Source organism: Impatiens glandulifera, chromosome 5, assembly GCF_907164915.1.
Source record: "Impatiens glandulifera chromosome 5, dImpGla2.1, whole genome shotgun sequence".
Classification (NCBI taxonomy): Eukaryota; Viridiplantae; Streptophyta; class Magnoliopsida; order Ericales; family Balsaminaceae; genus Impatiens; species Impatiens glandulifera.
The window spans coordinates 54,116,263-54,134,422 of record NC_061866.1 but is presented as its reverse complement, the minus strand read 5'-3'; the positions used below and the strand labels follow the sequence as shown (position 1 = coordinate 54,134,422).

Below are 18,160 nucleotides of genomic sequence, written 5' to 3'. Positions count from 1 at the left end.
AATATTTTATAGTTCAGATGTCTCCATCTCTATCTCAATCATAACTTCATCAAGTATCTCATAATTTAGACTTTATAACATTTTTAAAAAATAACTTAACTAATTAATTAAACATAAATTAAATATTTTATAGGTCTAACTTGTACCAAGTTAAACAAAAATGTTTCTAGACCCTTACCAATTCATCATTCATTATCCTTAATTCCTTATCCATTTACAAATTGAATTAATAAAATATTATATATATATATATATATTTTTTATTTCATTCACACTTAAAAACAACGCCTCTAAAATTAATATAATGAACACAATTGGGCCGGATTCGTTTTTAGAATTGTTTCACTAGAATATGGGCCACCTCCATGTCGTCAAGTAAAAAGCCCATACATACATAATACTAATTTAGGGCTTCCCACTAATAATATATCATCAGGTTAGGTTCAGGCAGGCAGGCAGGCAATCTCAGCATAATATAATATAGACTGCGGCGGCTGAAATCGGAGGAGGAGGAAGAGGGAGAAAGAAGAGATGGTGAAATTCTTGAAGCCGAACAAGGCGGTTATCGTCTTGCAGGGACGGTATGCCGGTAGGAAGGCGGTGATCGTCCGCGCTTTTGACGATGGAACGAGGGATAAGCCTTACGGACATTGTCTTGTCACCGGAATCTCCAAGTACCCTAAGAAGGTTATCCGGAAGGATTCGGCCAAGAAGACAGCCAAGAAATCACGTGTTAAGGCGTTCATCAAGCTCGTCAACTACAACCACATCATGCCAACTCGGTACACGCTCGACGTTGATCTCAAGGACGTGGTCACCCCGGATTGTCTGCAATCTCGTGACAAGAAGGTCACGGCCGCTAAGGAAGTGAAAGCTCGTCTCGAGGAGCGGTTCAAGACGGGAAAGAACAGGTGGTTCTTCACCAAGCTCAGGTTTTAGTGTTTGATTTTTCTTTTTTCTTTTTAAGTTAAATGCTCCTGCTACTACGTTCTAGGACTTGATCCGTTGCACTACATTTTCTGGATTTTGTACAATTTAATTCGCAGAAAAAATGCTGAGATTTGGGCAAATTTTGATTCCGTCAGATCTGAATCTGTTCTCTCGAGTTTGATAATTTCAGTTTATCTATCTTATCTATCTATGCTATGTTTTTTTCCAATGCTTTTGATGTGCCATCTGATCTGATCCGATCCGATCCATATGCTGAAAATGATAATTCTATTCCACATGTTAATTAAGATTGATGATAGTGCATGATTATGATGAATAACACGGCTGTTTGTTTGATCAATTGTTTAATATAATACCTACCTTGGATATAGACTGAATTAGAAGAAAGGAATTTCACATTCCTAACTTGATGATCTTCATTGATACTTAATTGCTTAACTCACTCTCCCTTTAGTGTTCCCTTTAGTGTTAAAGAGTTCGATTCCATGGCCAATCTATTAGTCTTCTTCTTTGAACAAGGTTATAATAAAATTGATAATCATAATTTTTGTTTTTGATAAATTTTAGATCAAATTGTAGAAAAGCTTCTTTTTAACTTTCTATATCAAACATTGACAAAATGTTTTTTTTTTTTTCTTACTGTTCATTTTTACCTCATATTTTGTAGTCTTACTCTTCAAAAAAACATGATTTATTGATATTCAAAAGGAAAATAATATAATAAAAATAATTAAATATAAAATGTTAGAAAACAAAATATAATATTAAAAATTAATAACAAAAGATATAATGAATAAATAATAAATAAAATTTTAATTATTTCATTCCGTCTTCAATATTAAATGACAACAAAAATTATTTTTACTTTGATAAATTTTAAAATATTGTAATTTGATATTTGGGAATTTTCAAGAATATTTCAATTTATCTATTTTATTATATAATATAATAATTGTTTATAAAATTCTTCTTCAATTATATATTTTATTTTACCAAATTTTATGTTTTTTAATTTAATCAATATATATATTTAAAAAATATCAATTTAATCAATATATATACAAAATAAAATTTGCTGAAATATAATATTTTAATAATTATTGCAAATTCTTTTTCAATTTTTAAACACTAATATTTTAAAAATAAAGTATTATAATAGTAACTTTAAAATAAATTATATATTTTTTATATAATATATTTTACCTAAAGATAAGTTATGGAAAAATATATAATACAATAATATTAATTTTAAGGTTTTAATTAAATATTAATAAAATTGTCTATGATCCTTATTATAAAATCTATATTCTTTAACTATATATAAAAAATTTCAAAAATAAATCAAACACCAATTATATGATAATAGATTATTTCCTTATATTTATTGGATACATGACATTCTTCTTTGTCAGAGAGAAAAATATATAGTTCACAACAAATTAAACCGTTCTAATGTTTCGAGATTATTTATTTTATGCATAATGTCGTTTAATTGTTATGCTGTTGTTTATGTACTTATTGCTTCAATTTATTTTGGGATTTATGTATAACATTAGTTTTCATTACTCTATTAGTTTTCATTACTCTAAGTTTATAATAAGATATTATTTTGACATGTTTTATCACAATTTTGAACATGGATGATTTCGCAGCTTACAAAATCCATTATTTAAATGATCGAATGGTTATTTTGAATTTTTAAAATAGGTGGATAATCATTTATAAAATATATTTGGTTTTTTTATGAAGAAAAATAATAATAATGAAAATGATAAGCAAACACAAATATTTGTTTTTACCATTGAATAGAAAATAAAATGACTCCTAACAAGAATAAAAGTAAAATAATAATAATAAATTTTAATTATAGATTCTAACAAGTCCCATTTAAATTAATAATACGTTACAATGAGAATCAAATCTTATATTATATATAAAAAATTATAATTATGAAATGAAAGATATAATTGAAAAGAAATAAAAAGAAAGGTATAAGATTTAAGACATAAGGGTGCGTTTGGAAGCAGGAATTTATTGTCGATAGATTTGCGAAAGTGGATGTGCGTGCGTGCTTGCTTGATGGTGGCGGATTTACAGATGGAAAATTGAATAAAAGAAAGAAAGAAAAGGGTTTGGGGAGATGACGATGATCTGGTGCTGCGTTATTTAGGCGAGAATAGGATCCTCCTCTATATTTCTTCTTCTTCTTCTTCGGATCGTATTTCTCTCTGTCCAGCCTACATACAAATCAGGTAATCTCTCTCTCTCTCTTTTTATTTATTTATTCACTTGTCTTGTTCATCTCACCGCCTTGTTCTTGTTCTTCTTCTTCTTCTTCTTCCATCTCTGCACCGTCCTCAGCCGTTTCCGTGCATTGCTAGAGGTCCTCATCATCAACTGCTCTACTTTCTTAAGCCTAATCCACACACACAAAATCTGAACTTGAGATTGCACTTAATATGGAAAAACTAATCAAGTCTGGAAATTCTGATCACAACACTATTCAGAAATCCACCATATCAGATATGTGATCATGTGTTTGGACGGGCGATTCACTCTGGAGACTGTCCATTTCGTTTCCAAATGCTAATTTGTGGATCCGTTTGTCACTGTCATAACCAATTCCTTGGACCAGTTTATGTCCACCTTACAAAGAAAATTGTTGATTCTAAGCTTATTTAGTAATATTGTGCACAACGAGATCGTTTGTGCATTATAGCTGAGTAAGGCTGTCTCGGCCTAACATAATAAAACTCATGTAGCTCCAACATATTTTAAGCTTGGAAAAAAACTCATGCCTCATACCACAAACTATTACCAAAAATCAACTTTAGGTTTATATATATATATATAGTATACACCAGTGAACTCATATCCCACATTTCAAACACATCCTAACCGTGTTACCATATCAAATGAACTTTCCTCTCTGCCTCCTCTCTGTGCAGTCTTTCGTTGAGTTTCCAGTTAGCAACACCACGGATACCTTAACACTGGATATCATTCATTTGTTTCAATATGTCAGGATCTTTCTTCTTTATTTTTTCATTTGTGTGTGTTTGAGCATTCTATAATATAACCTTTCCTGTTTCATTTCCAGGATTAAGCCGGGACTCTCTGCTGGATTAGGCATTCTCTTGTGTAGGATGGATTTTGAGATCATTTAGATGGACTTTTATTGACATTTTGACTTTTGAGAGTGTTTTTTTTTTACAGAAAACTAGTACTGTGTGAAAATTACCTGTAAATGTATGTAACATTCTAGAATTTGTTACCCTTTGATTAAGCAATTGCAGCTGCAGTTTGGTCTGAATCTATTTGGGATCTCATTTCATCCTTTAAGAAGTATAATTTAGAATCTGCTCAAACTTTGTAGATTTATAATCGTATATTTGCAGACAGGAATGACATGAACTTTTAATTCTGGTTGCTTGATCATTTTGAGTTCTGGAAATTCAGATTGCTGCAATCAAATGGAGAATTTAGCACAACTGGAAGCCTTGTGTGAGAGACTTTACAATTCACAGGACTCAGCTGAACGAGCTCATGCAGAAAATACTCTGAAATGCTTTTCCATCAACACTGATTACATTTCACAGTGCCAATACATTTTGGACAATGCCTCGACCCCTTATGCATTGATGATGGCTAGTTCGAGCTTGCTGAAGCAAGTGACTGAGCAGCACCTTCCTTTGCAGCTACGGATTGATATTCGTAATACTCTTCTTTATATGCAGATAAACTATGTATTTGAATGCTATTAGAGGCTTGAAGTGGGATTGGATCTGGTCAGCTGATATTTCTCAACTGCTTTCTCTGATTTGTTACCTCTCCCTGTTCTTAAAGGGAATATGTCTGGGAACTCTATATACATGGGTGATGGGGCACATGCATGGACTACATTTCACATATGATTATTTATGATCATGATTAGATGATACATTTTGTTGCTTATTAATAGTTACTTAGTCTTACTCTACTGTTTCGCTTATCCATGGTTATGCTTGATTTCTGAGTTCTTGATGTTGAATAAAATTAAACGACCGGATACTCTGTCTGTTGGCATATTATGCTGTAGGAACATAAGTTAAATTTGCAAAGCACATTACCACCAGCTTGTTGTGAACATATATGTGCACTTTGTTGCAAGGATCTATACTTATACAGATTTGATCTTTGCACTTTCTCTGAAGGGACCTACATATTAAATTACTTAGCCAGCAGAGGACCTGAGTTGGAGAACTTTGTAATCACTTCCATAATTCAGCTCTTTTGTCGCATCACAAAGTTTGGGTGGTTTGATGATGACAGCTTTAGAGAAGTGGTTGGAGAGGCGACAAAGTTCTTGAATCAGGTAAATTTTTTGCTTGCTTGTATACGTGTTGTTTATTTAGAAATAATGAGTTCTGTTTATGGTTTGATTGAAGATATTCCATCCCTGTATGTGTTCTCTTGACACGGTTTAGTATCATATTGCTGTTTTTGATGTCAAAATATTAAACTGGAGATGACTATGGATCACCTTCCTTTGTTTCCAGAGTCTGGTTTGCCTTGTAAGGTTTAGGATCCACTTATGTGATGGCTTATTAACTAATTACTTTGACATACATTCAAACGAAAGCATTAGTGCATTTTATACTAATTAATGTTATGATCAAGACTGCATAGAATTACAATATGATAACACCCTCCTTTGGTTTGCTTATAATATTTAGGTCTTATCTTTGTATCAATCATTTATAGTTTCATGGTCGAGTATATTCTTTTGGTTGCTTTGGTTCAAGCCCTGGAATGCTCCTATTGTGCTCGCATAACCTTAACATGTGATTGCTGAGAAGTGAATTGTTTTCTGAAATGGCATAAATGGAGCCAATTTTTGTTTTGTTTTTTGTTGTGGATGGAGCCCACAAATGCAAAAATGATATTTGTAGCAGGTCTGGTAATTATGGAGTGCAATTAGATCACGTGAGAAGGTGACATGAATAAAAAAATAGACACAAAGCACTCCTTTCAGTTGACAGCTAAACTATAATGATAAATTTGTATTAGCATGTTTTTGTTTTCCTGAACATCTTCTAGACTTATCGATAGTCATTATGAAACTGACAAGTTTTCTTTCTTTCTTTTGCTGTTGGAAGGCCACTCCTCACTATGCTATTGGCTTGAAGATCTTGAGTGAGATGATTAGTGAAATCAATCAGGTGGGTCTTGTAAAATATGGTTTTAACACACTAGTAAGTGTTTTTAACTTTGCTTAGTTTTGTGAGCTATACCTAGTAGTCAGTTTATCTTGTTTAGAAAGGAAACTGTTGTTGCATGGTGATTTCCATTTTAAAGTGCTTTTGTAGCATACTCTTTATTGGTTTCATCTTGTTTTACTTAAGCAACGTTTCTAGCATACTCCTAACTTATAGCTTCCTATGCTTCAAGTGAAAAAAAGTATTACTATAAGTCAGTTCTTTTCTCTACTAGAATATCAGCTATAAATGCATGTTATACATCTCCATTGGAATCACATTTAGGTATGGTTGTCCAGTTCAGATAGATACACGTGTAGAATGAGACTTCTTGATTATGTTGTTGGATAAACACTTATCTCAATTCATACATTGCGAGCCTATGGATAGTTTCTGCACTGACAGGGCTAAGGATAACTTTTTTGGGGACCTTAAATAGGCAGGAATTTGGTTTAATATGTTCTCCAAGTTTATTAGATATGGCCTATTTTGAGTATATATATTTTTTCTATTCAAGTTGTGTTTTGGTTTGCAATTAATGCTGCTGGGTTGTTGATAACCAGCCAAATCCTGGTTCACCTTCAACACACCATAGAAGGGTGTCAAACTCCTTCAAGGATCAGTCACTTCTTCAAATTTTTCGAATATCTTTGACATCATTGTGTCAACTTAAAGATGAAGGTAACTATATTTGAAAAATTGATTGGCTTTCATGGAAGGTTTGTTTCTCTGGGTGCTTTACAAAATATATTGAGATCAATAAATGCAGCAGGAAGTAAGCTACAAGAACTGGCTCTTACTCTGTCTCTCAAATGCTTATCATTTGACTTTATGGGGTCATCATTAGATGAAAGTTCAGACGATGTTGGCACCATTCAGGTACAGTAAGATTTTTATCAGAATAACTACTGTAGATCAAGTGCAGATGTCTACCCCTGTAATGTGCTATGTTTCTTATTTCAACTTATATAGCATGCTCGACTGTTGTGGCTATGCAGATTCCATCTTCATGGAGGCCGGTCATTGAAGATCCCACAACAATGCAGATTTTCTTTGATTACTATGCCATTACTAAAGCCAGTCTGTCAAAAGACGTTAGTTTGCCTGCCGCTTCTCCTTTTCTGCTTTTGCTTGATTTCTCAAATGTTACATTAGATGATTCATTTTTATTTGGAAAAATGTCAACTTTTATTAAAAAGAGCGCAAGATGCGTTCAAACGTTACAAAGAGGAAGTGAAAAAAACAAAACAATAAATAAGAAAACAACGTAAGAATTATAAATGCCAGTAAGATCAAAAAAATTATCATCACGTACAAGCTCCCCTTTTCGGATTGAAGCGATATAGTGTAACATTAATCCTTTGAGACAATCGTATCCATAACTTTTCCCTTCGAAAACTCTTCTATTTCTTTATTTCCCGATCGTCCACCACATGATGAGGGGAATTTGTTTCCATTAGTTGATTCTTGGGTTCACTGGAAATTGTTTTTGATCAAGAATCCAATTTTGGATTGGGATTAAAGACATCATTCTAGTTTGTAGCTCTGAACGATGTTTGTATGGAAAAACAAATCTTTGGAATGACCTGGATAGTTGAGTTGGGGGTCTTGAATGGACCACAAAATTTCTCTTACTACAGGTTTTTCATGGTATACACTCCACATTTTGAAATCATGATTTCAAGTTCCTACAACTCTTCTCTCTTTCTATGGTACTAGTTCTCGGTTGCAAGGATTGAGTTATTGAATAAGGCCTTGCACCCTCGTTAACATGTCAAGAGTTTGCAAAAGGGGGAACAAGTTGAAATTTTGTAGACAAAAATATATAGAAGGAACATCAAGTTATAAATATCCCCCTCTAAATAATAGTCCATCGGTTCTTCTCAACCCTTATTGTTATCCTGTTTTAGAGATATACTAGTTAAGAATCTTAAGAGGATCCAACGATTTAGACTGAGACATATTTCCTTAAGCTAAATGATGACTTCTTTGGAATAGTGATCGAGTAAGCAATGTAGATGCTCTAAATGTTGAATGTTTCCACTATGGTGTAATTGAACTGAATTGATTTTTTTCTTTCTGTAATTGTCTTTGGGAAGTTCTAATGGCCGAACTGAATCTTTTTGTAATTTATAAGACATATTCCTTATCATTTCTCTATTATTTCTTTGCCACTAGAAAACGATAGGAATCTTTGAATATTGGTTTCTTATATCCTTCATGCATTCTTGTTATTGGATCTTTTCTTCTTTTGGATTTGGTAATGAAATATATGCACTTGATTTGGTCACGTTGTGAACTCCTGATTATAGGATGCGATTAAGCATTGTATTTGTTGTTCATGTGGTTAATTAATTCTCAGTTCATTGAGCACATTCATTACTTTGCTTCCCCAGTAGGCAGAGTTGTTAATACATGTTTCTCCCATTCCAGGCTTTGGAGTGTTTAGTACGTTTGGCTTCTGCAAGGAGGGCTCTGTTCACAAATGATGCATCACGCTTGACATATCTTGCTCACTTAATGACTGGAACTAAAGAAATCCTTGAAACAGGAAAAGGTACCTATGAAAGTGGAATTATGAACAAATACCAAAACTAATGTACTTTTAAAGTGGTCTGGTGTAATCTTATTAATTTAAATTTAACATGTTAGATTATTAGATTGATTAAAATTAGTAAAGTTATCTTATTTGATTAAACAATGAGGATTTGGTTTGATTTGTAGAATCATGACTGGAAGATGGTCTCGGGATTCATGAACTCATTTATTGGAATGAGAACATTTTCATTTTTCTTCTTGAAATGTTTCTTCCGACTGACATTGTGACGGTTTGCTAAGACTTTTCAAAATAATGTAGCATATGTAGCTTTGCATGACTTAAATTTTAGCCTATAAAGACACAGTTCATACTTAATTTGTAACAAAAGCATGAATTGTCATACACTATTACTTATGTTTAACTCTTCAATTTCCAAATGCTTGAGGTCTGTCTGAAGATGCAGTTTCACAAATATAATGTCTTGATTCACAATCAGAATTATAAGAGAACAAGATCATACAAAATTTGTAGCTGAAAACTTTGCATAGTGGGAACATGCTATTATTATATCCTCAGTACCGATTTTATTTCATGTTATCTGATTGGATTTTTCTGTTATTTTTGGAGTTACAGGTCTAGCTGATCATGACAATTATCACGAGTTTTGTCGTCTTCTAGGACGATTTAAAGTGAACTACCAGGTTGACTCCTATCTCATATAAGTTGCCCAACACACTTAACTTTGTATTCTGCAGTTTGTTTTCTATATCTTTTGTAGAAGCATGGTTAGTTGATAATAGTGCAATTTCTTTGTAGAAGCATGGTTAGTTGATAATAGTGCAATTTCTATATACATCTTTCTTGATACATATTGTCTACTAGTCAATAAGTTTTTCAAGTGTAGCATTTTGGCTTCAGATTCCTCTCCAAACCCCAGGAATTCTTATTTCTACTGTTACATACTTGTACTCTTTTCTGGATTGAATTTGAGGGTCATGGTGGTTGGGATGTTATGCTAGCTAACTTTAAACCTTGGTTAAAAAACAAAGTAATGGCACAAATAATAAGTTTTTCAAGTGTAGCATTTTGGCTTCAGATTCCCAGGAATTCTTATTTCTATTGTTACATACTTGTACTCTTTTCTGGATTGTTTTGATCTTATTGCCATTTAAGCTTCTGTCATTTATTACCTTTTTTTTAAAAAAAAAATCTTTGCTGGATAAAGAAGGTTATTATTGGTTCATGGTGCACATGGAATTAAAAGTGGAAAGCAACCAAAAGTTTCATTTTTTTGCTGCTTCTTAAGTTATGTTAGTTCTTGAGAGATGTGCATGTTGAACTGCATGCACCATTTAACTTGGGATACCATTAATTGCATTTAGAATTGAATCCTTAGGTAAAAAGGTCCATAATATTCTTTTTATCAGATAGATTTTTCTTTCTTTGGTATGGTCTGATTGTCTGTAAATCTTGTTAAAGCTGTCCGAGCTTGTCACCATGGAGGGCTACAGTACATGGATACATTTAGTTGCAGAGTTCACATTGAAGTCTCTACAATCATGGCAGGTCACTTGGTCTTCCTTCCTTTTTGTTTTGACCAGAAGCATTGAATTCACACATCTCATAGTGCAATTTCTCTTTTGTCACACTGCTCGAACTGCTACCTTTTTTTCTTAGTGGGCCAGTGGAAGTGTATACTACCTACTGGGGCTGTGGTCTAGATTGGTGGCATCTGTTCCATATTTGAAGGCTGATGTACCAAATCTGCTGAATGAATACGTGCCTAAGATTATTGAGCATTTTATCTCGTCAAAGTTTGACTCTGCTCAGGCTAGAAACTGCCCTTTCCATTTCTAGACGCACTGGAACGAATCATAAATATTTTGGTTATTCTTGGATGTCCTTATTTGTTCCTTTGCAGGCTGGATTGCCAGATGATCTATCAGAGGACCCACTGGACAATGCTGAACTGCTTCAGGATCAGCTTGAATGCATTCCATATCTTTGCAGATTCCAGGTCCATCTTTTATGTTTTCAATCGATTCAAGTTACACGAGGCCTTCCTTTTGTTGTCTTTATCAAATATTGACTTCCATCTAGCTAGTGACTCTCATTGTATTACTATGATTCTCCATTTCTTTTCACATTCAATGTTCTGTATTGGGACAGTTGAGGTGTGCATGCTTACTTGTAGCGTACATATTACAAGAGGTTTAGCACCTGTGGTGAATGCCACAGTAGATATTTTCAACTATCATTTATCTATTTTATTCTTGTCATGTGTATTTTTAGCTTAATGTCTTCACTTGAATTAAAAGATGTGTCATTTTGGTATATGACATTGCAGTATGGTAGCTGCAGCCTGTATATAATGCAGATAACTGACCCCATCCTTCAGATATATATGGTATGGATGCTCAGAAGTATATTACTCTAGATATGTTTGGGTTTTCTCCCATGTAGCAGTGTCTGATTCTCCTTCGTGTCTGTTGTATTGTTAATGTTTAGGAAGCAGTAAGCCTCCCAGCCAACAATGAGCTTGTTGTGATTGAAACAAAACTGGCTTGGATAGTGCATATAGTTGCGTCAATTGTCAAGATGAAGCAATTTAGTGGTGTAAGGTAATAGCTTTTCTGTGAACATTGTGAAACACTGCAAATGTATAAGTTCTTCACTGTGTATGCCTTGACTTTCCAGTGAAGATTCTCAAGAAATACTGGATGCAGAACTTTCAGCACGAGTCTTGCGGTTGATAAATATTACAGATTGCGGGTTACATAGTCAGGTAAGCAGTTGATTAGATCTCCTCTTTTTGGTCCAATTTTAAATGCTCTAATATTTTGGCTTTACACTGCATTGTTTATCTCTCTGCTGATTGATGTAACCTTTGCTTTATATTTGGCTGCCTAATCATTGGGTTGTTATTGATTTGCATTGGAAAACTATTATGCTTCTTATATTATCAATCTGAACCATCTTGCCAGAGATATGGTGAGGTTACCAAGCAAAGATTGGACCGGGCAATACTTGTATTCTTCCAAAATTTTAGGAAATCATATATTGGCGATCAAGCCATACACTCTTCTAAGGTGACTCATTTTGATTTTGTTTGCAAGAAAAGAAACTGTAACGAGTTCCATATGTTGAAGAATTGATGCATTTTCATCTTTCAGCAATTGTATGGGCGATTATCTGAGCTTCTTGGACTTAATGATCACCTGCTCGTACTTAATGTTATTGTTGGGAAGATCGCTACAAATCTGAAATGCTATGTGGAGGTGACTTGCATACTTATTTTTAGTTTCTTAATAGTTTTTAGAATGGATGGATAATGGGAGATGGTTTGCACTTACCTTTGTATCGTCTTGTTATGTGGATAAATCCACATATGAATTTAATTAATTGCTTATATTCTCTATCTTATTCAATAGCTAGTCTTAAATTGGACATCCATAAAGATTACTTATCTTTTTTATGAGAATCTTGATTAAAAATATAGATACAGCCACAACAGTACCAATTTGTGAGGGATGAGAGTTCAAAAAAGTCTTATAGCACTGATTTAAGCTTTCCTTATTGCAGAGTGATGTGGTTATTAATCACACTTTGAGTCTCTTTCTCGAGATGGCGAGCGGGTTAGTCTTACATTTTTCTTTATCTTTTTTCATATTGAGGATGAATTAATTGTACATTCTTGAGTTTGGAGTGTGAGTGATGTCTGACACCAATGGAGTCATTTGTATTGTTGGCAGATATATGACAGGCAAGATGCTTTTGAAGTTGGATACAGTTCAATTCATAATTTCACACCATAATGTAACTCTATTGTCTTCTGTTCATATAGTATCATTCACTTTCAGACTTTATTATGTTTGTTGGCTTAGCATATTCACTCTGTTTTATGTTTAAAAAACTCTTCTGATTTTCAGAGGGAGCACTTTCCATTCTTGGAGGATTTTAGATGTTCACGTTCAAGGACATCATTTTATTACATCATTGGCCAGTTGATATTCATGGAAGACAGCCTTCCAAAATTTAAATCATCAATGGATCCTCATATGAAGGTGCTTGGTTTCTTTTCTTTTTTCAGTGGTTGATTGGCATTAGGCGATGAGATAGATAGTCTTGCTCTAATTGTAGTGTTGGAACACACAAAATTGTCTATTTTATAATAGTTTATAATCAATGGGAGAAACCATCACATGTTTCTATAAATTGATCTTTCTTCCAGGATTAAACGATAGCTAGGAAGGTATTTTAAAGTGTCTTATGTATGAAATGCAATGTTATGTCAAAACGGATATGTTATGGAGTTTTTCTGGACTCCCTTTATCAAGTAACTATGATATGAAGTGCCAAACATACACCGTTCACTTGAGAATCTGTTATGTGTTATAGCTGTTTGTATTTATTTACATGAAGCATGTAATACACTTAGTTGATGTTAAATTTGTGCTTTCTTTCTGTGGTAGAAAATGTTTACTTGTATGAGCTCTCTCATTGCTTCTGAGTTATGATCCAAATAAGGATCCTGATATAAATTAACCATGTAAGGTTTTTGTTGGTCTGGAAACAACACCTGATGGAATGTTTCGGATGGATACCGTTAAATATGCATTGATTGGACTGATGCGGGATCTCAGAGGAATTGTGATGGCAACAAATAGGTTGGTAGAGACATTGCACCTTAAACTTCATTTTATCTTTGGACGTGGTGCTAATTCATAGTGGTTATTTTCATTCTTTCTTATGTTTTGCAGTCGCCGAACATATAATTTCCTTTTCGATTGGTTGTATCCAGCTCGCATGCCGCTTCTTCTGAGAGCAATTACACATTGGTATGACACGCCAGAGGTTAGATCCAACATACCGTATATGTATAAAATTATGTTATGTTCCTTTATTCTTGTAATGTCTCATAATCAACGGTGTGATGATGTATACTAATGTTTTCACTGTGCCACACTTCAATTTTCTGCCAGTAGCATTATTTATACTTCAGTATCTAGCTTTACTTTATTTATGTTGCAAAACAGACAACCTAGGCTAAAACAGTTAAGAGTAGTTGAAGTTAAATATTTAGTAGTTAAAAGTAGTTATGTGATTCCCTATTTAAGTAGTAAAATGCAATTGCTTTAGAATATATTGAATTTAGTATTCAATGAACTATTACAAATGATGCTACAATTTATAGGCAATATAAAAGAGTATTAAATGATAGAATAACTCCCTAGATAAGCATAAATGAGCTTTTGCTGGGAAGACACGACTCCAACCACATGAAGTTAATATGTCTATTGGAAAGACAAATGAGTTGTTTGAAATGAGTCTAGTTTGATATTTCTTCTATTTTCTGCCAGTAGCATTATGTTTACTTAGTATTTAGCTTTACTTTATTTATGTTGCAAAACAGACAACCTAGGCTAAAACAGTTAAAAGTAGTTGAAGTTAAATATTTAGTAGTTATGTAATTCCCTATTGATGTAGTAAAATGCAATTGCTTTAGAATATGTTGAATCCGTCTTGAATGAACTATTACAAATGATGCTACAGTTTATAGGCAATACAAAAGAGTATTAAATGATAGAATAACTTCCTATATAAGCATAAATGAGTTTTTTTCTGGGAAGACACAACTCCAACCACATGGAGTTAATATGTCTATAGGAAAGACAAATGTGTTGTTCGAATGCGTCTAGTTTGATATTTCCACTCCCCCACTCAAACTAGGCGGTATATTCCAGCATAAATGAAGATAACAAAAGATCTTGATTCAACACAGCTCCGAAAGAAAAAAAAAAAGAAAGAAGGGAAAGAGTTCTGTTTATTGTATCAAATAGGGATAAAAAACAGAACAAAAACTATGGTAATAGGGCTATGCAAAAGGGTCTAACTAAATGACAGAAGAACTTCCTAGATAAGCATAGATGATCTTTCTTTTTTAAAAAGGTCAACTTTTTGTTAAAAAGAACATTCAAACGTTACAAAGGGGAGGGGAAAAACAAAGCAAGAAATAAAAAAAACAATGTAAGATTTTAAATGCCAATAAGATCGAAAAGTTCCCATCCCGTACTAGCCCCCTTTTTCCGGAATGAAGCAAACGCGTGCAACATGATTCCTTTGAGACAATCGTACACCCAAGTGGAATCAGTTTCAAGTGGTGGTATCGTATTTAAAAATTGAATCACTTCTCTCAAGGATAAATGATCTTTTAATAAAGCATTTATGTGTGAAAGGCCAAATTTGATTTTATGCATCTTTTTGTTGCAGGTGACAACCCCCTTATTGAAGTTGGTGGCAGAGTTTGTTCTGAACAAGTCCCAACGACTGACTTTTGACTCATCATCTCCTAATGGCATACTGCTTTTCAGAGAAGTCAGCAAATTAATTGTTGCATATGGGTCCCAAATCTTATCATTTCCCAATTTCCCTGATATGTACACATTCAAGTACAAGGGTATATCAATTGTGTTGTCTATAATGTCCAGAGGTATGCCTCTAATAATCCTTTGCCTTCTACACTGGTACTACTGTGTTTTTTTCTTCCCAGATTAATTCAGCTGAATAGATAACCAGTATATTTAGTTTCTTACATAATTTATTAAAACCAATGCTCTATAGTATTTGCATATATTAATTTTATATTTTTTTGAAAAAGAATTTGCATTTATTACCAAATTATGGAATAAAATAAACTGTGATTATTTTCTAGTATTTCCCACTAAACTGAATAATAAATTACCTTATAGGGGCAGCTTACCGATCAAACATGATACTATTAGCGTCCATCTTTTGTTTCTGGGAACCTAAAACATTGTATATGAAAAGGTTTTGATCATATGAGAGTTGATATTTTTCTTTCTTTCAAAAAGCCAATGAATTGAAGTGAGTTTTTCTTTATAATCCATTGTTAAGACATCAACTGTTACAAGGAAAAACTTGTAATGTTTTGCAAACTTCTGGGGAAGGGTTATAGTGGTGGTGAGATCATGTATCTGTTCCTCTCCCTATTCCTAATATCTTTTATTATCATGTGGCAGCACTTGCTGGGAACTACGTGAACTTTGGTGTTTTTGAACTATATGGTGATAGAGCACTATCAGATGCTCTCGACATCATCATAAGGATGATACTGTCAATTCCTTTGCCTGATATACTGGCATATCGGAAGGTAAAATCACACAGAATTATTGAGAATCTGCTTCCAGTTTGTTAAGTTTAACAACTCATATCCAGTAGGTAGTTTGTCTTTTTTCTCCTAGGGTTAGTCAATTAGATACATGTGTTGAATGTTACTTCATCCCTGAATATCATTTTACTTCCTATAGATTTGTTTCTCAACTGTATCTGCATTGCAAATGCCTACTATACTATTGTTGATATACTTGTCAATGCTAAATGTGCAATGATAAAGAGATTATATTCTTTGGTGCACTTGAACTCCTTTATAAAAACACTTTCATGCTCTTTTGGCAGCTGAGAGGAGCGTACTATGGATTCCTGGAGGTTTTATTGAATAGCCAGATATCTTTCGTACTAAAAGCAGATGCAAGTACTTTCAGATACATTGTTGGTTCACTTGAATCGGGCCTTACAGTATTAGATACAAATATCTTGTCACAGGTTTGGATATGCTTCTGTTATTTGTTGGTCTTTTTTGGTGTGTGTGTTTTCAAGGACTGACTGGTTGAGTTCACTAAGTTTTCGCTTTCTGTCTTATCTTGGATTTGTGATTTTCTGTTTCAGTGTGCATCTGCTATTGATAATTTGGCTACTTTCTATTTCAACAATATCACTCTTGGGGAGTCCCCTTCTTCACCAGCTGCTCTTGGCCTTGCTCGGAATGTTGCAGATTGCCCTGACGTATTTCCGGAGGTACATTATCTTAACTGTTGCTCATTATCAAAGATTTTCTTAATATTCCTATTTATGAGGAGATTGTTGCAAAAGTTATTTTTTTTGCTTTCATCTTATTTTTATTTTTTTTGCTTTCATCTTATTTCTTGATATTATGGTTCTTTTATTTTTGAAAAAAGGTCGACTTTGTATGTTAAAAAGAATGCAAGAAATGTTGATACTTGATATTATTAAGTTTCTTTGGAAACTTTGTTTAAGATTCTTGTGCTACTTTCTAGATTCTGAAAACGCTTTTTGAGATCATACTTTTTGAGGATTGCGGCAACCATTGGAGTCTTAGTCGGCCAATGCTGAGTTTGATGCTTCTAAGTGAAGAGGTAGAGATCTGATGCGAAATTCCATAGACTTTTTGTTTGGTTGGTACAGTTAATTAACTACTAGCACTACTCCAATATCATGCAGATGTTCACAAATCTGAAAGCTCAGATCTTGGCTTCACAAGTAAGTTAGACAGACTTGTTGGTCATTTTGCTTCTTTTTACCTATTATACGCGGCTTTGTTGTTGTTGTTGTTGTTGTTGTTGTTGTTTTTTCTACATAGAAAATATATGGCGATCAAGTGAATGAATGAATATATGATGATGATGATTTGTGTAGAGAGATTCCTCCCCTAACTAACTAACTAACTAACTAAACATGTACTTGATGAATGAATGAACTAACTTTAAATGCAATGCAATGCATGCAGGCAAGAGATGAGCATGGTAGGCTATCATTGTGTTTTGATAAACTTATGGGAGACATGAGTCGGAGTTTAGACAACAAAAACAGAGACAGGTTTACTCAGAATCTCACCAAGTTCAGGAATGAATTCCGCAATAGATGATGTATCACATTTTTTTTTTTCTTTTTTTCCTTCCCAGAATTCAGATTATGGTTGGTTCTGTTGCTTTTGTTTTAGCAACCTCTCTCCCATTCCCTAATCCTCTACTAATGCTTTTATATTTGTAAAGAGAGGAACATCAAATGCATTTCACACTTTTCACATTCAATATAAATGTTTTTTTTTTTTAAATCCGACGAGGAACGTGGTTGTTGTGTCTTCTTCAACAGACATCCCTTATTTTTCTCATATAATATTTGATTATATCTTGTTTGATAATAATGTGTACATTTAAGTGGTAAATATTTCACCCATAACATCTTGAGATGGAAATAATTATTAGATTATTTACTACTACTACTACACACCTGTAGTAACATACAAATCTGGCACATCCCAAAAACAAATATAATAAGCAAGAGTTTGACATGGGTAAGTTTGATTCTAGCTTATTAAGCTCCCTATAGCTAATTGCTTATTTTTTCAAACTTTGTATTTTTGCTTTGTCGTTTCTCTTTACATTTTTGGAATAAATATATAAACAATTCCAAAAACTTAAAATAATTAATAGAAAAAGCTCAACATTTATACAAATTTTTGAATATTTAAAATAGAAAAAAAAAAAAAAAAGCATAGCTGCTAGCCAGGTAAGGCTGCTGCGTCCTCCGCTAACGGGGGGAGGGGGGTCTTTCT

General features: G+C 33.4%; 2 protein-coding genes across 5 annotated transcripts; both read left to right on the top strand.

The window, feature by feature from the left end:
* Nucleotides 1–449: 449 nt before the first annotated feature.
* Nucleotides 450–1,139, top strand: LOC124938502 (60S ribosomal protein L27-like). The gene has a single exon (XM_047478946.1). The coding sequence runs from the start codon at nt 532–534 to the stop codon at nt 937–939; it is 408 nt and encodes a 135-aa protein (XP_047334902.1). The 5' UTR covers nt 450–531; the 3' UTR covers nt 940–1,139.
* Nucleotides 1,140–3,028: 1,889 nt separating this feature from the next.
* LOC124938450 (exportin-7-B-like) lies at nt 3,029–17,657 on the top strand. Of its 4 annotated transcripts, none has more exons than XM_047478893.1 (30): nt 3,029–3,203; nt 4,052–4,200; nt 4,411–4,665; nt 5,145–5,305; nt 6,090–6,152; nt 6,752–6,869; nt 6,958–7,067; nt 7,187–7,282; nt 8,622–8,745; nt 9,361–9,428; nt 10,207–10,293; nt 10,405–10,557; nt 10,649–10,744; nt 11,075–11,134; nt 11,236–11,348; nt 11,425–11,512; nt 11,712–11,816; nt 11,901–12,005; nt 12,310–12,362; nt 12,480–12,543; nt 12,657–12,791; nt 13,282–13,394; nt 13,488–13,581; nt 14,998–15,217; nt 15,768–15,898; nt 16,204–16,350; nt 16,474–16,602; nt 16,863–16,961; nt 17,047–17,085; nt 17,333–17,657. In XM_047478893.1, the coding sequence occupies exons 3-30, from the start codon at nt 4,425–4,427 to the stop codon at nt 17,468–17,470; spliced, it is 3,150 nt and encodes a 1,049-aa protein (XP_047334849.1). In that variant the 5' UTR covers nt 3,029–3,203; nt 4,052–4,200; nt 4,411–4,424; the 3' UTR covers nt 17,471–17,657. The 4 variants fall into 4 exon arrangements, with proteins under 4 accessions (XP_047334849.1, XP_047334848.1, XP_047334850.1 ...); XM_047478892.1 differs by having other exon boundaries at nt 4,052–4,296; XM_047478894.1 differs by having other exon boundaries at nt 3,030–3,203; nt 4,052–4,665; nt 6,961–7,067.
* Nucleotides 17,658–18,160: the final 503 nt, after the last annotated feature.